This window comes from Vanellus vanellus (genome assembly GCF_965231255.1).
Source record: "Vanellus vanellus genome assembly, chromosome: 6".
NCBI classification, from domain to species: Eukaryota; Metazoa; Chordata; class Aves; order Charadriiformes; family Charadriidae; genus Vanellus; species Vanellus vanellus.
Window position 1 is genome coordinate 47,339,693 of NC_138911.1, and position 22,990 is coordinate 47,362,682.

At 40.7% G+C, this 22,990-nt stretch overlaps 2 protein-coding genes across 2 annotated transcripts; one reads left to right on the forward strand and one right to left on the reverse strand.

The window, feature by feature from the left end:
- Window positions 1-21: 21 nt before the first annotated feature.
- Window positions 22-4,249, forward strand: SLIRP (SRA stem-loop interacting RNA binding protein). The gene is made up of 4 exons (XM_082484799.1): window positions 22-152; window positions 302-360; window positions 2,122-2,229; window positions 4,125-4,249. Exons 1-4 carry the CDS (start codon window positions 59-61, stop codon window positions 4,182-4,184), a joined length of 321 nt encoding a protein of 106 aa, XP_082340925.1. The 5' UTR covers window positions 22-58; the 3' UTR covers window positions 4,185-4,249.
- Window positions 4,182-21,954, reverse strand: SNW1 (SNW domain containing 1). The gene is made up of 14 exons (XM_082485590.1): window positions 21,900-21,954; window positions 20,712-20,865; window positions 18,110-18,271; window positions 12,840-12,935; window positions 12,641-12,747; window positions 11,707-11,811; window positions 11,544-11,613; window positions 10,783-10,848; window positions 9,393-9,509; window positions 8,895-9,036; window positions 7,122-7,218; window positions 6,201-6,318; window positions 5,021-5,184; window positions 4,182-4,943 (listed from the first exon to the last, which is right to left on the reverse strand). The coding sequence occupies exons 1-14, from the start codon at window positions 21,911-21,913 to the stop codon at window positions 4,739-4,741; spliced, it is 1,617 nt and encodes a 538-aa protein (XP_082341716.1). The 5' UTR covers window positions 21,914-21,954; the 3' UTR covers window positions 4,182-4,738.
- Window positions 21,955-22,990: the final 1,036 nt, after the last annotated feature.

Genomic DNA, 22,990 nt, shown 5'->3' on the forward strand with positions numbered 1-22,990 from the left:
GGCGCACTGCCGGGGCGGGGCCGAGCCGGCCGCCCCGCTTCACGCCGCAGCTCCCAAGATGGCGGCGGCCAGCACGGCGCGGGCAGCGGGGCGCCGGTCCAGGAGGCTCTTCGACATCTTCGTGGCTGAAGTTCCCTGGACGGTGTCGAGCAGTGAGTCTGTGCTGCCCCCCCTCATCTCCCCCACCGGTGCTGGGACTGGTGCGGGAGGAGGCGGCCCCGCCGACGTGTGCCGGCACAGGCCATGGCGGCGGCTGCGGCTGCGCGGGGCCGGTGTAACCAGGTGTGCGTTTCCCCCACAGAGGAGGTGAAGGAGTACTTCTCCCAGTTCGGGTCAGTACAGAGGTGCCAGCTGCCGTTTGTAAGTACCCGCTCATCCTGCAGGCCGCTGTTCATCTCTCCTGGGTGACACTGGGAAGAGCCACCGGCTGGTGCTCGCCGGGCCCCGGCAGGGCCGGTCCTGCCGCCGGGGCCCTGCCCCGAAGCCAGTTCCCCCCTCCGCTCCCTCGGAGCTGCTTTCTGGAAGCCTCTTGTACTCTAGTCAGGTTTTCGGTGTTCTCCGCCCTTATTCCCTTCTGCCAGTGGGTGCCGCCGCTTGTCTGCGAGCTATAGGCCTCTTTGAAGCTTATTGGTTTCCATTGGCTTTGAAAGAGCTTTGGAGAGCACATTCCTCTGATCTTGTTGACGCTGCCATTTCTGAATAATTAACCTAAAAGTGCTCTGAGCTTCTCTATCGTCCGGTTATCTTTCTTCTGGCAGAGAATAAAGTTTTTGTGTGCCTGGGCTCACTGGCCTAAAAAAATCTAAAGGTGTGGATATGAACCTATGGTCTTTTCCTACTGTGGGTTCGTACCCCATCCAGAGTGTGAAGCTAATACAAAAACCACAACCTCTTTAGGATGCTCCCAAGCTGGTTGTTTGCCTTCTGAGCCCATAGGTCAGGGATCATAGTATCTAGTGCGGTTTCTTAGAGATGAACAGTCAAAAAGTCTTCCTTTCCCACTTTGTTATGGATAAGTTGCAGGTCATTGCTGAAGGGGTAGAGGTTCTCCTGCCTGCTCATGTTTCACCATGTGAACTAATGGTCTATAAATTAAGCTCAATGTATAGTGAACTTCAGTTAGCGAGCTGATGGGCTCACTATCAGTTGAGGACTAGTTTGGAAATGGAGAAAGATAGTTTGAAACAGTCTGGTTATTTCTGAACACCAAAGCTTAGGTGTCCGCCTGCCATGTGCTGTTCCTTGGGCCTTGCTTCATTGCAAAGGCTGGCAGCTTACTGTAAACCTGCCTTCATCACAGATTAAGGCTGAACTGATGCATGTGTGTATGTTTTGATTCAGTGATTACTTTAGGAGCGCTCATTAATGCTTAAAACTGCCAGCAGCGTAAGACACCCTAATTAAGACAGCACTAGGATACTGAAACCGGGCAGTGTGACTGCATACAGTACCTTGTGGGTGAAAACTTCACTGGTGTTTGGAGGTGCTGCCAATCATGCCTGATGATTAGTGAATTCAGTGGCAGAGCTGTTGTCAACTCTGATGGGGATCAGAGTTGGAATCCTAAGATTTTCTTCATTTTCTCCTCTTTATTGACAACTTTTTTTTTCTGACTGGCAAATTATTCTTAAAAGTAACTTTTTTTCTTTTCAGTACAGTTAGTGCTTGTCATCTCGGATTGCCACCTGTTTTCGTAGGGTCTTAAGCAGCTGCTTTATCTTGCTGAATGCTTTTCAAGTACTGTGGCAGGCTTATTTTCCAATCAGGCAACCATTTAAATGTCAGTTCTGTTGTGACTGGCTTAATAGTAGATAACTACTGCAGTTTGAAACAACCAGCTATGTATTATTCCAGTCTTCAACTATAACTTAAAATTTTTTAACGATTGCAGGACTCAAATTGAGAGAAAGGGATGCAGAACAGCCTCTGCTAGGCCCCCGCATGCTGTCAATGAGAGTTAATGTCTTGAAGTGTGAAAAAGGCTTCTGAAACAGCAAGTGTGCTGATTTATCTGGGAACTTCTGAATCCTTAACTTGAATACCTGTAGAAAGTTTTTTAACAGCCTATGTGAATATTTTCTACTATAATTGGATTTTATTTTTTTTTAAACTGCTACCTAGGACAAAGATACAGGCTTTCACAGACGTTATTGCTGGATTAAATTCTCAACTCCACAAGATGTGCAGAATGTGTTTCAGAAGGACTTCCACATACTTGAAGGTGCCAAGGTAATGTGCTAATTCCTTTAATGAAGTAATGAGTTGAGCTCTTTAATTCTGCCTTTGGTTGGACACAGTAACAACAAAATATTGTAATACTTGTTCCAAGTGTGATTAAGCATTTTGCTACTTAGTGTGCTTTTAGTGTTTTTTAAATCATTAACACTCTTGTTTATTCCCCCCTCCCAACTTTGACTAGTTAGGGTCCAAGACCATATTGATACCACAGAGATCAAAACCTCCTACTATGCTAAGCTAAAGAAATATGAATGCAATAAAGCTATTCAGGAACTGCCAGGCAACTAGTTATTATTTATAACACAGGTTACTGCAGGTGGATTCCAACATTAATTTGGATGCTGATTGGCAGGGGGAAAATTACAAAGAAAGTAAAGCTCAGCTTTGAACTTTAGTGAAATTTTTTTTTCTTCAGCTATTGTTTTGTACAGGAAAAATCAGCTGCCTGCTTTAAATTAGCTTTAGTGTAGCTGTTTGGGGTTTTTTACTTAATTTCTAATGTTTTAAGTGTTAATAAATAAGAAATAGGACACTTCAGCAATCTCAGTGCATTAGTGGATGGTATCGAGAGACAGCATACACCTGTTAAAAACCTTTGGTCTAGTACCCATACAAAGGTGTCTGTCATTGACAGGTCAGTTAGTGCCAGACAACTGTATCATCTAGCTTCACTGAAGCAAATAAATAGAGCAAAGAAATGGCTATCCCACCGCTTTCAAAACATTTAGTATGCAGTGATGTTAACAGATAAGGATAAAAGGGCAGTGAGTCAATGGCTGCCCAAACCCATTAATAAATTAACAGGTCTGACGTCAAAATCGTTAGAAACTTGCATCTAGTATGTTCACTAAATAGGGGCAGGTTACTAAGGTAATTTTCTCGTAGACTTAACGTGTGCTTCAGCTGACATAACTCCTCAGACTTAGTAGTACAGCATGAAACCATGAGCAACAAGCAGGCTAGCAAAACAGACATGATCGATTCATGTCTTTAACTAATACGAATTCAATATCCTTCTGACAACTAGTTTCTTGTTTTGACACTTTCAATGCTAGGAGACAGTAAGAGTAAGATGATTCGGCAAGAGCCTTCAGAGATGCAGTATGTTGATTGTAACAAAGTATTTTGTTTGATGTAGTTCATACCACTGCAGAAGTCTTCATTGGCTGTGGTTACTTCAGTACCTATTCCTAAGGAGGGCTTCACCTGTAATTTACAACTGCGGTGCAAAAATGGAAGCAGAAATTAAGGAGTGGTTTGCTGACTTCAGTCTTAAACTGTGACAAGCCAGGCAATAGGCTGATCCCTTATAAATTGGGCTGAAAATAACTAGGATGTTATCAGCATGCAATTATCAAAATAAGTACTACCAATAACATAGATGAGCATTTAGTGTCAATTTCTTGGAATTTATTTTGCTGCTTTCTATTCTTGAAGCTGCACATTCCCATAACTGCCTAGGCTTCAAGGACTATACTCTCAGAAGAGGTGCAAGAGCTAAGAGGCTGCTTTATAGTGAAATAAAAAGCAGAAGGCAGGCAGTAGTTAGCTTTCTTCACTTCTTCAAAAATGCAACTTTCTCTAAAAGCAAAATACACAAGCACTTCTCCCACTTTGTTCTAGGCTTGGTTTAGACAGTTACCTTCTATTAGTTCCACTTGAAAGCACAAGCTTTTAAGATGCATTTTGCCTGATAGGACTAGCAATTGCCGTGCAAATTATATTCAGCTTTCCAGTCAGGAGCTTAGCCTTTGTGGTTATGGCTTGTGAAATCTACTGGCTGTAAACCCATCTTCCGCTTTCCATTTTAATGTTTTAGAAGATCAGAAATGAAAAATATCAAACCTTCTTGCCTAACTAATCTGAATAATTACCATTGTTTTCAGCTCGCTCTCAAACAGCAGCCCCGTAGAAGACGCAGTCAAAGAAGGAATCAAAGTGAGTGAGCGGTGGAAGGAGGCTTTATTTCATTAAATGTAGACAAACTAAAATAAAGATTACTGAGAAACTATGAATGAGTATTTGTTTTAAAACAGAATCCAGCTGTTTCCCCCTCCTTGTTCAAATAAACGGTGTAGCGACACTAAAGAAACACTGAATCATAAACTCCCTAGCATCCATTACAGCATAAGACAATAATTACATACAGCAGGAAAGCTTTTAACAGATTAAGTAAAAGCTTTAACTACCTACAAAAACTAAAGCTGTAGGAAGGGGCTCCATTCTTACCCTGAGATGCTGGGCAACTGGGAATCAGCAAAGTCAGAGCACTTGCTAAAGTGCTAAATTCCCTTGTGAAATGTTTCAAAGTGGTCTCCATTCCTCCACTCTCCAGGGGTAGCTGTCCTATGTAGAAGAATTAGCGCATGTATATTTATCCATACAACTAGACCTGTGAACTGCTGCATTAAAACGCCATCCCCCTCTGATAATAAAAATGCTTTTTGCACGAAGTCCAAACTTGTAGTCCATTTCTCTACCTCTCAAGTAGCAGAGGCATTCAGTCCTTCCTCCTCTTTTTGCTCTCATGCTCATGTTCTTTAGGGCGGCTGCTATCCGAGGGCCGTTTAGAACCACCATGTTGCTTAGCTTCTTCCAGAAACTTGTCCAAACCAAATGGATCTTCCTCAAATTGAACTGGTCCATCTCTGCCCCTCCCTCTGGTGTTACGATCTGAGTTAGAAAACTCTTTATCAGGAACAAACCTGCAGGAGAAGACGTGATACTCAGTTGACTGTAACTTCAAAGTACTGATTAAGAATATTACATAACTTTTTCTTACCTATTGGTCTTTATTCGAGCCTCTAGATCATCACCATACATGTCCTTATCCACATTTTTACTCGGCCTGTAGATGTTTTGGGCCATATCCTTGCCACTTCTCCAAGGCTGGTCATAAACATTGTAAATTTCATCCTCTCCTCCAGCAAAGCCACTATCCATACCCTGTGAAGAAAGAACAGCAGTGTAACAAATGAGCCTGCAAAACTTGATCTAATTTATTTTAACATCAAGATACACTGATGGTGTCACACAGATCGACAAAGATGGTATCATGTGATTTACTATTGATTTCAAATGAATTCAAGCAGTTCATTAGGATATGAGTGGTTTGGGGTCTGGGATTAAGGCCAGAAAACACGACACACAATCATTACTACAAACTTCAGTTGGGGCCAATTCTACTCTTCCAGAAAGCAACAGAAAGGATTCATATTTCAGAATAACATCTCATTTCAGTCTGCCCTGCAAGTACAGCTGTCTATAACAGCCAAGTGCAACCATACAGAAGTGTATATTATTCAGAATTTCTGGAAAACATGATTTAAGCTGACTGATCCAAATCACAGAGAGGCTTATATAAATTATGAAAGTAGAAGTGCCTGCTTATTCTTCACTTTTGATTCATCAGCTTTCCCTTCTGCCTGCGAGTCTTTCATTGGAGACATGAAAACGAATGATTGACAAACTGCAGGTCTATTCAGACTTTCTGAAGGCTAATCTACTTTTTCATCTCTGAATAGTATAAAGTTCAGGGAAAATAAATGTTGCTGTTAACTATTTATATCTTCAGAAGGGCTTTTAACATAAGCAGTAATGGGAATAGAAAGTATTTACTCGCTTCTCTCAGAGCAAATTTCCCGTATTCAGTCAGTACATTTGTACAACAGAAGAAAATGGGGTCACTGCAGCTTGGAGACAAAATAGCTTCTTTCTCCCCACTCCCCAGTGAGAAAAAACACAACAAAATAATTTTAATCCAGTTATATATTCAGAATATTCCATTTTTGTTACATCAGCTATGGATAAAGGAGATCTAACCAGTTATGTAGAGACTTCTTTCTGAGTGTATCCACACCAACCATGAAAACAGTGTCCCTTTACTATTCTAGCCATACCCACTAAGGAAGGACGAGCATGTTCTCACAGAAAGCTACACAGCTGTGAAAAGGTATTTTTACCTTGCTCTGGTTAAACAGCCGCTGATCGTACTGGATTTCATTGGATGGCCTGGGGTTAGGTACCCCAAGGGCAATAACTTCACTGATATCTCTGTTCTCGTTTCTCTGCAGCTTTGACCTGAATGAAAAATTTTATTAGGTCAGTAAACCGTATTTGTTGACATGCTCAACTGCAACCTGATCCTGTATTAGTTGCTAACAATGTGCCTCAGGAGCCAGATTTTGATGTTGCCCTTCCTTACTAGGTAACATTTAAAATTTGTCTCTTGGCAAAGGAAACATTTGGGGAAGTTATGTTCAACTGAGCATTACATTCACATTTGCTTTCCACTATTTGCAATTTACATCAAGCTCACTTGGTCTAAAATGTCGTATTTATTTTTTCCAAGAACCAGTGTAATTATATTCTTGGGAAGGCCAAGCAAGCTAGTTGTAAGATATTAGAGATTTTAAGCCTCCAAAATCCATTCATGCTCAGAAATCTCACTGGCTTGGGCAAAAGTACTTCAGCCTACGCTCATAAACCTAAGCTTACTTCAAATGAACAGCTCCAAGAAACAAAGGAGCTAATGATACTCTGGCCTCACTGAAGTTACAGGATCCAGGTTCTAACCTTTGCTGTCAACATTATTCAAATCTGAATATACTGAAGCTCTGCTAAAGAAAAACTCACGCAAAACCAACACACACCCCCTCCTTCATTCATCTAGAAAATTCTAAATTTAGAAGAGAGCACTGCAGTATGCTGACACAGTAATACCATTTCATACAATGAATGAACAGTGCTTCATATCAGTGAATATCTCCACAAGGTAAAATTCAGGCACTCACATGAAGCAAAAGGAAGCCCAGTGTAATAGTTTCCCTAGTGGGGAAGCCAGTGCCAGTACAGGCACTTTGTGACTTTCTTTTGTGACTCACCTTTTGTCAGGGGCTGCCCTTGAAAGATTTCTGTCATGCTGTCTCTCTTTGCGCCGGTCATGTCTGATTTCATCTCTTTCTCTAGCTTCTCCATCCTCTGAACAAATACAAGATTGCTCATTACAGACAAATATTTGAAGTTTGAATTAACTGTGCCACGGACATTGGCACAATAATTCAATTCAGCATTCTTTTACAGAAGAGAAGTGATCCATAGCACTATTTAAAATGTTACACTTTAAACAAACTGAACATGTGGAAAAATCACAGCTTTCTTATGCCACAACCAATTAACAGTCCTTGACAGGAGAGTTAAAGCCAATATATCCAACAACTGTTTTCTCAACTTTCAAGAGCTTAGAATACTTGTCCATCTAGGAATTATATCCTAAAACACCTACAGATCATCATATCATCCTTTTATCTCTTAAGTGTAAAAACATCATTCAAACACACAGGCATCTAAGTGCTTTGAAGAAGATTCTGTTACTAAGTACCAGAGAATCACTCAGGCTGGGCATTTGTAGTTCAACCCCCTGCTGAAAAGCAGGATCAATGCTGAATTCAAACCAGGTTGCTCAGGGCTTTGCGCCCTTTCAGGTGGGGAAAACCCCCAAGGACAGTGACTGCCAGCCTCCCTGGGCAACTTGTTCCACTCCTGCTTGTCCTCACAATGAAAATTTTTCTCCTCACATGTAGTTGGAACTTCCTGCTTCAACTTTTGACTACTGTCTTATTCTTCCACCAGCTTAGTGAAGAGCTCTGAGGATCTCCTTGTAGATACGAGAAAGCTCCAATTAGGTCCCTCCAAAGCCACATCTTCTCCTGGCAGAACAAGTTTCGTTCTCTCAGCATCTCCTGACTAGGCAGATACTGTAGGCCCCTGACCATTTTGATGGCCCTCCACCAAACTCACTTCAGTTTATCAATGTCTATCTTGTACCTGGGAGCCCATAACTGCACACAGTATTCCAGATGCATTCTAACGGGTCACCAGTGAAAGGAAATCGTTACTCCCTTTGACCTACTGGCTACACTCCTGTGGATGCAGCTTGATATGCCCTTAGCATTACTGCTGCCAGGGCACTCTGCTGGATGACTAGCATATTATGCGCTAGTACTCGAGGTCCTTTTCAACAGAGTGGCTCTCCAGACAGACAGTCCCCAGCCTGCTGGGAAGAGCTTAGTCCATCCCAGCTGCAGGATTTGGCATTATATGACCATATCCTCCACCTTTTAGAGAGATCATAATAGCTCTTTAAGTTCAGCATCTTGATCTTTGAAGTGTCATTTCAGTAAAAACATAAGACCTATCACAACGGTTATGATTTAGTTAGGTTAGCAGATTTTGGGTGTAGTGGCAAACAGAACTGCGAGTTCTGCAAGAGACAGAATATTCCATTTACCATCTTTGAAAAGTTAAAGATGGTTTAGTTCTTGTAAACAAAGATGCTCTTCATCTGCAACAAGCTTTTTCTAAAAAAATAATTAGTTTAGAACAGTCCATGAAAGCCATTACTTCTACAACAAAACTACAACCTAAACCTTATACACTGACATACTGCTGTGAGGTTCAAATCCAGATCACATCAAACCAGTCAGTGAATTAACCAAATTCACCGGCTGATCAAGTAAAGAAGTGAAGAATAGATGTCATGCTTAGAAATTACAATTAGATATTTAGGTATTATCATTTCTCAGGTTGTTTATCCAAACCCACACTTCAGAGAACACTAAGAAAAACCATAGCATCTTAATAATACAGAAATGTACCTTTTTCAACATGGGTTTTGATCCCTGCTCTTCTCTCCCTGGCTTTCTGAGCCATTTCTCGGAGCTTTTCCTCATGTTTCTCCTTTTCTTTCTGAGCCATCTTCCTCTCCACCTGAGCACGCATCTCTACTGCCTCACGGGCCTGCACACATAAGACACGGTTAAAGAGAGAGAAAACTAGCACCTGAGATGCAAGCAGATCTTCTGTCATGGAATTATCCAGTAGACAGGGCAGGAATCAAGCCATAAAGAGGGAATTCAAAGCCAGACAACCACAGAAATTAGAGCTGAGAAACAAGACCCATGACTTCCAGTAATTTAACCCACACCGAGCCACTGATTCAAAGATATTGGGGATAAGACCTCGTGTCTTACGTGAGCCAAGAAGCAGGACAAATCAAAAAGCTATAGCCTATTCACAGTTGATTTCCCCAAGGAAATAAACATACAAAGAAGGTAAAACCAAATGGAACAAAACAGTTTAAACAACCACCTGACCTTTCTGTCAGCTATATAGAGAGCCTCAGCAAGCTTGGCAAAGTTTTCATTAATATGAACAGTCTGCAATCCTCTGCCATCCGCAGCCAGACGCTTATCTAATGGAATGGTGTAACCCTATAGTTGAAACAGAGAGGCAGTTAATCACAGAAACTAACTTACCTGTAATAATAAACTTTATTACATTTATTTTGTAGGAAAACAAAAACATACACAAAACTCATAGCCCATCATTAATATGCCTTGATGGACCTCCTTTATACATGCTTCAAATTCATTCCAGGTAATACTAAGCATCGCTCCAATTCTATACTCCCCCCAAACCTGAATCACAAGTTCCCTTCAAGTACAAATGACAATTTTTGATCAATAAGGTCTACTCTTTGGTTTGTGTTAAGAACTAGATAGCAGCTTTCTCAGTCTCGAAGCTGTTTTACCATTTGTGCTTAAAAATTGTTTTCCCTAAACTGTTTTCATGTCTGTTAAGACGTTAGCTGATTCAAAATGAGAAAGTAAGTAGCAAGGGCTGCCAGCAAGAGACACCAAATGCCAATTTTGCTTTCAAAAGCTGAAACCTAAAATTATTTATAGATGATATTTTAAGATTATTTAGCGAGCTACACAAAATTTTTGCTTTGATTTTAGCATCTGTAACCTAAAATTTGATCTACTAATTAGCATCAGTCCCAGTTATACAGCTGTGCTGGGGTAGAAAAAAATAAATAAACATCCAAACATGCAGCTTTTACTTCCTCCATTTGAAGAGGCTGCCTCATAACAACAGCTTGCTAAGTTTGAGAACGATTAGACCAGTTACTGCAGCAAATTATAAATTATACCTTCTCTCTAACATAAACTTCCTGGCTGATAAAACTCAAAACGGACAGGACATACCTACTCAAACAAGGAATAAAAATAGCTAAGCTAACCGGTGATGAAAATTCGTTAGTGAAAGAATGCAACAAGGAGAACTTTTCAGAAATTTGGACTGCAGTATTGAAAAGAAATATGCTTGGTTTTCTATAAATTACCGTTCCCTTTTTCAGTTTAGATGGCTTTACTTTGTAAGCTCCAGGGACTTTGGTTTCAGATTCCACATACTGCACTATTATGGGGATTTTAACTAATTCTGATTTTCCTCTCAAAATGCATAATCTCTGCCATGAAGTATTACGTTCTCTTGCAGTTCTATACTCCTGTCAATTTGACAACCCTTATATGCCAAAGAGATAAAAACTGAATGGTACAATCATTTGTTCTCCATGCTGGAAGCAGCCAGTCTACCTAACTCTAGAGGTTTAAAACCAGTGTTATTCAAGCTTAAATCATTCACAGAAGTCTCCCAGCACAATACGACATTAGAAAGCTGAACTTATGACAACTTAATTACCTTTGCATTTTTCCAGTTTGAAATGCATGGAGGAATTTTCCACTCTTGCTGCTCTTTCACAGTCATCTGATTTAGAGAGGAAGCAAGGTCATCTTTAGATTTACAGCAAAAGGAAATACTGTTTTCTTTCTCAAAGGCAGCTATGAAACTAGTGAAATAAATTAAAAGTACAAAGTTCAGGACACTACTACAAAAACCCAAGTCTTCTCAGCAGCAATAAGATGTTCATTTCTGCACAGTACCAACATTGAATAAAGTCACAACAGCTTTTCAGCCATCCTCTTAAACTTTTGTCACACAGGCCAGAACTCACAGCCAGCTTGTTAAACATTTACACACTCAATAGCAGTTCAAGTTGTAGGAAACTGATGAACTACCACTACACTCATCTCTCAGAAGGAGCTAATCCTTAATAACACAAGTTAGCGTTATTAAGGCTTAGCTTAATAGAGTTGTGTAAAAGCAGCATCAGTATACCAAGGTTAAAGCCTCAGTCACAAATCTATGCCATGAACAACTCCAGCAACGCAGCCCTGCATAAAATATGGGAAACCTACTCAACCTTTGACAAGGTACACAAAAAGAGAGCTACTTTCAGAACTGCCCAAACTAATAAACAAAAAAGACTGCACCAAGCCCCGAGTTTATCACTGAACATCACATCAGAAGAAAGTGAAGGTGCACAGAAGTGAACTAGATCAAAGTACAATTTGTGAAGTCATCTAGAATTCAAAACTGAGAACAACTATGGTATTTCATACCTTTCTACTAGGAGAATGCATTACAGGTGCTGGAGGAGAAGGTGGTCCACGCGGAATCTTCTTGTTGATTCTGAACAATTAAGAAAATAATTACAATCAGCATGCTGTATAGAAATACACTTCAGAATCTTCCATTTGCCATGAACAAGTTTTGAATGGTTACTTGAATCTTGGAGGCTCCATAGGGTCCTTCTGCATTTCCACCATCCGAATGACTCTCTGTTTTGCTCCAGAGTTGAAGGCAACGCCTTGCTGGGATGGCGTGTACCTGAATGAAATAATCAAAGCACTCAGTTCTCTGCACACAGCTAGATATTCCTTGCCCACCTCCATTTTTACTCATTTCACTGCTCTAACTGCATTTTCATTTTATCCACACCAGTTTAAGATTTTTCCACTGTGAACGCCAGGAGCAGGTAACTGCGCAGAGGATACTGGACTGAATGCAGAGAATCAATTATACCAGCAGAGCGTATCTTCCCAGGGCTATAGTCTCCTGTTTCAACCAAGACTCTGAAGTAGAAGAAAGGAACTAACAGAGTACACAGAGCACGTCACAATACTCTTTACCTATGTCTGTGAATCCCTAGTGACTACTTACCGGTTATTAAGAACCTCTTCACATACTTTTTTCAGAATTCACCTCAGGCCAAGTCTAACCCTGCCATGGATTTTTTTCTGTGTTTGCAGCAGAAAATCATCATAAACAAGTATCATCCTCCTAGTAAATCTAATTGCTCATTTTAGATGAAGGAAGAACTTTGTTACATGCCTGCCCTTGGCTTGAAACTCCCAGTAAAGACTCTGTTTTCAGGGCAACATCATTAATAGTGCTCCCTGACAAATCTATATTTTGCTGCTAAAACAATAACCCCTCCACAAATTGCCACAATATGTGACATGTTAAGATATATTTCAACACACTTCAAACCAGGTTATCATCAGTGGGTTAATTCAAAATACTTAAGCCAGTTTCATCTTGCTTCCAGAAGAACAGAAGTCAAGAGGAATTTCTGTTCTCAAAAATTCAACGAATATTGCAATTTTTATCAATTTTATACATAACAACATCTTACACATACACCAGCACTACATACCGAATGTACTGTGCAGGAGCTAGTTTGTCAGCTGCTCGAACCGGCATGGCTGCTGCAACTTTTTGGGAGACCGATTTCTCCAAGGCTGCTCTTGTCTTCTCTGTTATCTAATGACAAAAATACCACAGGATGCATCTCATCACATATGCAAGACATACAATATACAACTGATAACTAGGTACATCAGTGCATATAATACCTCTCTAATTGCTTCCTCGTCTGGTCTTTGCAGTTCAGGATCATCCACATTCATGACCTCTTTTGGCACAAGATCTGTGTATTTGCTGTAAATAACCTGGAATACATTATATTTTGTTAGCGCTAGTGTACAGGAATAAACATACATATATCAAAGGAAATGTTCTGACCTAAATTATACTTTAGGTACTAATGAAAACTTTATACACCTCTAAATGCATTACAATTACATATTCTTCAATGACTCCCATAGAACAAGAATATACTCTGAACCCCATTTTACAGCTAGAATAATCAAAGAAAAGAAGCAATTTGATTAAATGTATTTATGTAAATCACTCTCAAAGCTGGGATTAAACACCAGTTTCCTGCTTCCCTTTCCTACTCGTCTCCTTTTTCAGGGTCCCCAAGACAGACAAAAAAAATCCACCTTTGTACTTCTGTTTTCAAGGATTACTTAAGGATTTGATACAAGTCTTTTCCAGCATCTGGGTTTTTTTCATTTCATTGTATTTCCTATCTTCTTGAAAAAAAAACAACCCAAAACTTGAGAAATCTGTTCTTGATGCTTTCCCTTATATAGGTACTTCAGTCCTCATACAGCATGCAGCTAGCTGTCATTAGCTTTAAGCCCCAATTTTAAATACAGGGAAAGAACACTATTACATGACTACAGGGAAAAAGTGTATTGTATTGCATTAACGCTTCATATTTGTCCAACAAAATAACATCAGAAAGTCTTAGTTCAAAGGGTTAAAAGTCATTACAACTATTATTTCAAGTATATTATAAAGTGCATGTCCAACTACGAAACTGACTTTTAGCCTCACCATTAATTTGTCACACAAGAGCCATTTACTGCTTCTCAGCCTTCACTGCTAAAATTTTCATCCTCTGAATTAGTACAAATAATATCCTAGCTCCTCAGATGCTGAATGAAGGACATCTGAAGAGCAGTGTTCCTCTAAGGTAATTAAATCTTAAGTCCAAGTGTCTTGCTGCATGAGGAACAAAGTATGCTGAATGAGCTCAGTGTATCTCAGAAGACAAAAACAGAAAATAAAAAAGTCTAAGAGGTGCTCTAAAACCTACAGTACACTGAGGTACACATGACTACATGAGCTATTTAAACTCTGAAGTATTGTATGTAAATAGCAAGCTGAATTAATACGGAAAAAATCCATAGTATAGATTAAACTAGCCTAAAGACACAAAAAAATTTGTCTCCATCAAAAACTTGCTACACCTGCATGTTCTAACTGGAACATCTAAGTGCACTGTGTTGTTTTTCTAGATATTTACCTTATTTTAACAGTAATGTTGAGACATTTTATTGATCTCAGATAAACAGGAGACTGGGATTGTTTGATATTGTAGTACCTCCATCCACTACCATTTCTCATCTACGAAATTTAAAAGGAAGTAGCAGGCTGTGTTTCAGATATTTTGTTTTGATTGCTACTGAAAAGCAGAATCTCCTTCTAAGCAGAAACAAAATGCTCAATTTTTGGTACAGCTACATGATTCCCTCTCTGGCTGGGGCAGCCTTAACAGGCAGCAAATAGAAAACCACATGCCACTGCCATCAGAAAGAGAACAATCTTACCTAAATAGTTGTGTAAGATACTGTAGCTCATAGTAGGATTTAGATTTCAATGACATTCAGAGTTCTACAAGACACCTGACAGACGCAAATGTCATGACACAAATTTCTTTATTTTTAACACGCAAATCTCTCCCCTTGACATATTTTATTCTATATATCCAAAGTAGCCCTGTACAGTGCTCATCAATCCTACGTGTAAATCAAGAAGCTACAATCAAGCACCTTCTTTGTCAAAGAATGGTTTCTCCATGTGAAATGTATAACATTTTAGAAGTCATTACAATTACCTGGTTGTAAGCCTGGCACATGCACTAGAGAAAAAACTGGTTGTAAGCTCTCAAACCAAGCTCTACCACAAAGGTAAACACATTATGAGTAAAGAATACTTTTGATTATTTTAGTTATATTGATAAGAGAACCTTGATCTGTTCCATTGCTGTGACAGGAGTTCCTTCAACAATGGAACTACTCTCTCATAAATGTTTCAACTGAATTTACAATCTTGAGAAAAACTGTAGGTAAGATTTGTGGTTCTGTTTTTCTCCTTTAACATCTAAGCTGCAGCCTTGGGCCACCAAGAAGAAATCCAACTCCTGCCCAGAAAAATCATCCTTGCCAGAAAAAAAGTAATGGACCTAATAGTTCCATTCCTTGATTTCACTCTCTCTCCTGTCTTAATAAAAACACAGGAAGCAATTATAGGTCCTTATTTTCCTAATAAGAGGACAGAGCATCAGTCTCACCAAAATATATTAATTATTGATGCATTATTTTAGCCTGGCTTTTAGTCATGCGAGTAGAGAAAGTAATGGAAGAATCTATAGCAGCACAAGACCTAACCACACAGCTAATGCTGGAAATCCTTCATCTGGACAACCAGACGGAACCCCATCCTTGAATCCATAAGGCTGTGCATCGAGGTTATTCAACGTTATCCAGTACTTCATGTCTAGCAGACTTTCTGCCAGCCCCCAACAGGAGGCCTGTTAGACTATTTCGTTTATGTCAGCATTTTTCAAGGAAAATTCTCTGAAGCAACAGATGCAAGAGAGACGAACCACTGCAACAACAGAAACTGCTGACAAGCCATATAGATATAGGGTCTGGGTAATGGAACTGCTGCCTCTACAAGAAGGCACAATACTAAATTCAACTTCAAAAAATCCATAAGCTGTAGCAAAAGCAAAATTTGCTTCTTAACTCAGGCCAAACAAGTAGCTCATAGAATAGGATCAGAAACTCTATCTCATTTCTGGCAGGCTGCTAAGTATCTGTTTCACGTAGCTCTTAGAATTAAGATTGCAGAAAAATTTGAATTATGACTGCAGCTCTCAGTATAATGAAACTTCTGTGTGTAATCCTACTGAGACAGTACTATGAGAAGTTCGCTCTTACAAAAAACATTCCACATTATTCAACTCAATATAGATCACTGAACAACTGCTCCCTATGACATTTTTGCCAATACTTTCTCTCTCTCGCAAAAATCAAGCAATAGTAGTTCTGCTACTTCCAGTGAAATTGTTTCAAATATCTAATTTTCCCCTAGTTTTACTCCCCCTTGAATCACAATACTTCATCTTTAGTCACAGCATTTACATCCAGCTGGATGCAATCAGAATCAAGCTGACTCAGAACGCAGAGCTTAGGGCTAGGAAACCCTAAGTCCAGTTCTACACAGCACAGTTTTGGGAAAGCCACACATCTCTTCCATCCTGGTAAGTATGGCTACAAAACGTGAACATTACTGCTTCATTATAGGTGCCATATGGAAAGAGAATGAATGCTGGTACAGATCTTCATGAATCAAATATGACAAATATTAACAGCTTAAATTTAACTTTACCTGCTCTAAGTATTTTCCTAACTCTGAACCAAACAAGGCACAGCAAAAGATTAGTAATTTTTGCCTAAAGCCTATGATCATTTCTAGTTCTTTTTCAAATATACTTAGATCCCAATCTGAACAGTTCTATTATAATCAAGTTAAATCTGATCCTACAGGTAGGTAAAGAAGTATTTGACAAGTTGTAAAAAAATAAAATTAGTGTAGTTAAACCCTCATTATTTTTTTTGCTTCTCATTTGCCCTACAGTTTCCCCCAAAACAGTATGATTATTACTTCTTGGCTATTTATCCACTCCAATTTATTTTTTTATGCTTTGGGATAAGTCAAATTCTATTCAGTATAAAGTATCAAATATTTAGTCACAAAATTCTTTAAATGTCATTAATATTTTAGAAGCTTCCTCTTGACAAATAATTCAAGAGACTACACAAAGTCTGATGGAAGCCCAGTGAAAGCTCCCTCAATAAAAATATTGCCACTGCTGTTGTTTCTGGTTAGTCTGGCTACTTTCTACTGCATGACAGCATGGAGTTTGATCTGAAATCAAATGACACACAGGATGAGAACGAACAACATGTGATACTTTTTGACACTCAAGAGTGTTAAATAGAGAATGCCAGTAGGATTTTATTTCTACAACTTTGGCAACTGTAGAATCAATTTAAAACTACAAAAAATTTATCTGTTAAAAAAGAAAGATTTCCCCTGACATTCTTAGAATGCTCACCCTGTTTTTTTGTTTGAGAGGTGAAGTTCACCTTTTGTTTTTCTGTTTAGATATGTTTTCCCCCTTCCTCATTTGCAGTAAGACACGGAGCATATTACATACCCATGAGCTTTTCAAGTCATCCTAAAGATGGAGAAGTCAAATTATTTTGAAAAATACTATTCATATCTATTAAACGAAACACCCTTTGTAGTTAGCCCTCTTTTTAGATTTAATTTAGGTTACTCTAGTCTTTACAGGAGATGCTTGCTATAACAAGCAGCTGGTCATACACTTGGTCATGCTTCAGCAGTTTTCCAGACCCCAACACCTCCTTAAAAGAATTAAAATTTTAATGTAGTCCATTTTCTTACATTTGAAACGGCAGATGTAGATGCTCCTCAAAGTGAACTTAGGAGACCCAAGTACCTGGTCTCCTCAATACTAGTTAGGACTTCAAGATAAAGTGTAATCTCTTTGTTTTAGAAAGGCTACCGCACACAGAAAATTGAAGTTGGTTCCCATTAAACTCAATGAGAATCTTGCCATCAATGAACTTAGCATAAAAATTTTGGAGTATAACCACTGGCAATACCTTCTTGCTGCAATTTAAAAAAGAAAAAAAAAAAGAAAAAAAAAAAAAAAAAAAAAAAGAGAGCACCCAACAATACTGAAAGCAGCCAGAAGCTTCAAATGTTGAATTAGTAAGACACAAAGTGTAGTACTGTGAAAGCCAAATTGAAAGCCAAATTGTGTTTTCTGTCTTTCTCTCTACACACTGAAATGAGGCTGCCTGTGATCAGGCCTGTTTTCAGTTTCTTGCCTTCACTGGAAAGCTCTCTAATGAAAACTGCTAAACTATCAAGTAAGCTTTGTGTAGAGACTCTCACCATTTTTGCCTTACCTTTTAATTACACAACAAAGAAGATCACACAGTGATCCCTGTCAAAATGCTCATGTTTGTCCGACATGATTTCAGTTCTTAAACTGTAAGAAAATAGGACGCAGTCCATTTGGCTAATGCCAGACCAATGAGTTTAAGTATATGCAATGTATACATACAACTTTTCCAGGTGTACATGCCAGTATACATATCTGAAGAAATATTACCTTGTCCTTTGATTGTCCTTGTCGAGCAATTGCATCATATTTTATTTTTCCTTCTGCATCCACCTGGACAGCCAAAGCATTGGACATTTTCTTCTTTCTGCCCATATCCAATGGATATTGGGCCACATGAATTTCTGGGAAAGCACCCCCATCTCCAAAATCCTACAGAAAAGAAAAAGTAGTGAATGACTGAATGACAAAAACATGGTATATTATTTGCACGGGCAGGAAATGCAATGAAAGAGTAGACTGATTTTAACATAATGAAACATTGCCAGAATGCTCTTAACTGATTATTTTAGCTGGTAAGAGAGCAACGGACTAGAGAACTTACTTAGAGAACTCTGCACAGACTAGAACGTGCAGGCACTACTATGCTACAGACAATACATGATTAAGTATTTAATTCACATGTGAGTTATTAATTAGAACTTCCAAAAATTACCTGCCATAATAAAGCAACTGTGGAAATACTAAAATTACACGAGCAGCATTTTTAATGAAGATTTCTACTGATTATTTGTCACTTTTCACACCATAATGAAGTGAAGAATTTAAGAAAAGCCTTCCACTCCTTTCAAAGCCTGTTGTTCATAGCTTTACAATGGTACGAATGCCAAGCTATCCCATTTCCCTACTTTCACACGTGAATACACTGAAAACTGGGCGAGCACCCAACAGCCCAATATCCTTAAAGTTTATTTCCTCTCTTGGTCAATGTGTTGCTGTAAAAGCATTTAATGAACAGATAACCAAAAGACCTCTGAAAGCAGACCATGCTGACTCATTAACACTGAGGATGCACAGAATTGGTACTATTCATAAAACAACTTCAGGCTACAGTTTCAAGTGCAATTCTTCAGAGGAAGCATTTGCTTAAAGCAGCATGAGCATCTCCCCCTCCCTCTGTTGCAATGGCACTGCTTATGTGGAGTTTGATAAGAAACCCATTCTTGTTGTTCTTCAACCTGGTTCTTTAGGTAGCCTGATCTCCCTCTGTGTTCACAATGTGACCAAATGGTTAACACCACTGCCACCAGAGCATGCACTGAGGCTGGAATAAATGCGCAGAACACTTCCTTCCAAAGAAGAACATGCTAATGCCATCCTAAAGTGCTCACTAAAATACAGCTTCAGTTACTTAAAGTATTCCAGTGGATGTCTCACATTTAACAATTAGTTACAGAATCAGTGTTAAAGTATTAGCCAGAACAAAAGTCAGTCATTTCTCAAAATTTTTTGCATAACTCTTGATCTATTAAGAACAGATTTTGGTTTTTCCAATGATGGCATTCTGAGATCACTGGACAAGTATTATGCTTTGGAAACATTTATCACTTTTGAAGAATCTCCATGTTTATGAGGCAGAAAGGAGTCCTTAACAGTCTTTTTGAGATGTGCATCACTTTGTGGCCCAGTGATGCTGGAAACTCTTCGAGAACCTTCATCACCTGACTTCTTAAGAAGTTCTTTGGCTAACATTTATAAAGAAAACCCACTAAAATAGTAACTTTAGTAATCAACAGTGTAGGGATGGAACCCTACACTGGGTATAACGAAGGTTTACTTTTTAACATCATATGTTTTTTTAAATGCTGAACTTACATAAATTTATTTTATTTTAGGGAACCACTGGAACTACTACTTAAAGTCACCTTACCTAGCACTAATGGATTACCATAGTACAGTGTTGGATCAATCTTTATGAAAATGGTACTCAAACATAAGAGACAGTAAGGCTGTTACTAGCTCAGAAAAGGATGGCATTTGGGGACAACGCAGGATCACACATGAAACACTGTATCAAAACCTCAACAGTATGCCTTGTCTTGAGAGCACTGGCTTCTGACTCATACCAGCAGGTCTCAGATGTTATGTCAAGTAGCATTTGAAAATCTGCAAGGTTTTATGACTCGCGGTAAGAACCTGTACTAAAACAGTTTTGTAATCAGAGCTATACACCTGTATTTTCCCTTCTGCCTATCTACATTTCCAGTTGAAATTACGTTAAACTGGCAAGTATTACAGCCAAATACACACAACATTGTCCAAAACCCTTTTGCCAGTAACATACTTAGACAATGAATACCTAACAAATTTTTAAGTTTTCTTTCCAACTCTTAACAATTTTCTCCCCAAATAGCAGCTATCTTTTGTTACACTAAGAACAGAATACACGTGATCACTCTGTTCTCCAATATACATGTGTTCACTTATTCCAGTTATAATCTGGAACGTGTATTTAACAAATTATGACAGCAGCACAATACAGATGTCTTTCTCAGAGGATCTTTGCCTTCACAGATTGTAAGATGACAGGACCACAGACCTATTTCCAGAGATTATTATATTATGACGGGAAGAATCCTTATAACATCCTGTTTAACATTAAACTTTTTAAGTCGTCTGGTGAATAGAACAATTTCCCCCAACCCAAGAATACGCCCATCCATCTGGACGGAAATTCTGCATGTTGTTAAAGCTTTACACAACTCTGTGCTACACTCAAGATGCTCAGAGTTTATTTCTACTCCAGAAAATATACTTTTTTCCCCCCCCCATTAAGCAGACACACTACTACAGTCTGAATTTAAATATCTACCTCTAGCACTCGTGGTATCCATCCTTTCCGGTACCCGTATGGGGGAGGTTCCCGTCGTGATGAGACTAGAGCAGTCTGCCTAGATCTTTGAGCTCTTGCTCTTTCTTCTAGTTCTAGCTGGTCTTGAGACAGCTGGGTTGGAGCTGGTAAAAAACTGCATATCCACAGACAGCCACCAAAAAAAGAGACATAAAAAGTTAATTCTTATAATTTCACTCGATGACACTCAACTATGCTCAAGTCTACTACAAAATTATTACTTTCTCTGCAATGACTCTATGCAGATTAAGCAAAAATTTATGAAATTTGAGTATTGTGATCGTAAACCTGAGTGCAGTAACTTCTGAGATTATAGGTGCAAAAGCAACGTGCGCTATCTCGGCATTCTGGAAGACCCCTATAAAACCTGATGCTAAATTCATCCACATTCACATCTTGTTTGAGCGGGAATGTGTGACAATGCCCATTCTCCAACAGAAACGTTACGCACTACTGTGTATTCTTTCCTCCACTACACAGCAGAAAAAGAAAACAGGCCCTTAGTGCCAACGACTCCCCCTTCCTTTCTCAACGCAAACGCTCACACAGAGATCTGTCAATAAACTCCCCTCTTAAAGCCAGATACCTCCCAGCCAAAGGCAATTAGTCGAAACTCAATTTCTTGACTTCCCATTTTTCAGCTCGTCTAAACTACGGGGCCCTTTTACGCGTTTTTTAAGGAAGCGTCCAGCTCCGAAAAAGTCGGCGTTGCGGGGCAGCGGCCGAAGCGAGAGACGCGGCAGCTCGTTAACAAAGCCCTCTCACCCCCGCTCAGGGCAGGCAAACCCCCACAAAAACCCCACGGACCCAATACGCCCCCAGCCGAGGTGTTGGGGCTCCTTCTTCCCGTAGAAAACACGCGAGGGAGGCACAGCCCTGAACCAGCGGCAGTACCAAACACCCCCTCCCGCCGGGGCAGGACAAAGCAGACCAGGGCAGCTGCCCCAGCCCCGACCCGGCCCAGGCCGCGGCCCGGCCTCCTCACCGGCCAGCGGGCCCACCGCCCCGGAGAGGCCGCAGCCCTGCAGTGCGCTCCCCGAGCCCGGCCTCTCTCGTCGGCCGGAGCCTCGCAGAGCAGCTGAGAAGCCGCAGAGCAGACCGGGGAAAGCAGTCACCCGAAGCGGGCGGGACAGGACCGGACAAACCCACCTGGTGAGCGCCATCTTGCCGCCTCCGACGTCGTCTTCTCGGGAGCCAGGCCGCCGGGAGCGGGTGGGGGGGGAAGGGGGGTGGTGGCAGCAGCTGCGCGTGCGCCGCACCGCCCAGCGGCTCTCTGGGAATTGTAGTCTGGGTGACGTCACAGACCGCAACGCCTCACGGGCGGCGTCGTTTGTCCATCCCAGCGGCGCTCGGGGCGCGGCGGTGAGGCGAGGCGAGGCGAGGCGAGGCAGGGCGGGGCGGGGCGGGGCGGGGCGAGGCGAGGCGAGGGTTGGCCATGCCGGCCCTGCAGACGGACGGGGCGGCCTGAGGGCGTCTGCCTTCTCTAGGGCCGCCTCCGGGCACCCAGGGTTGGGGGGTACAGCAACGTCCGTCCGTCCGTGCGAGTTGGCCTCAAGGCCGCTGCGAGATGTGGGTTGCGGCGGGCCACAGTCGCCCCTAGGCCCGGCAGCCGGCCCGGGCCGGGATCTGCCGCCTGACGGCCACAGTCTAGTGCACCCCCCAACCAGCGCGCACGACGCCTTCCTGCACTCGTCAGAGCGGCACAGGATTAATTTCTCTTTCAGTAAGTTTACTTTTCAGTGAGGTCTCTTCTAATGCTAGGGAGAACTGCATTTTTAGAAGACTCTAGTGTCTGAATTTGTGAAAACATTTACTTTATAGCCAGCTGTGGTATGTGGGTTTCGAGGCCTCAGCGTTTTCGAGCTCAGCAGGTGTGTGGATGAGGAGCAAGACCTGGGCACTTGACCCAAGCTGGCCAACGGGATTATTTCGTACCATGAATGTCACATTCAATATAAATTAGAAAGTTTACTGAGAAGTTTTCTCTCTTCCTTGATGGCTGCCATCCTGAGAACTTTTTGCCCCGGTGCCGTACCCCTGAGGCCTTCCCTTCCTCCCAAAGCCGTAGCACTCACTGTGTCCAACATTTGCTGTCCACTGCTGGGAGTGCACAGATTCCTACCGATAGAATTGGCTGAGTATAGTCCTTGCATATTCTATATTGGTATCTGCATCAATATTGATTTTTCAGTAGTATTAATGCTAATTATTTATTATTATTCTATTAAATCTCTTTACAT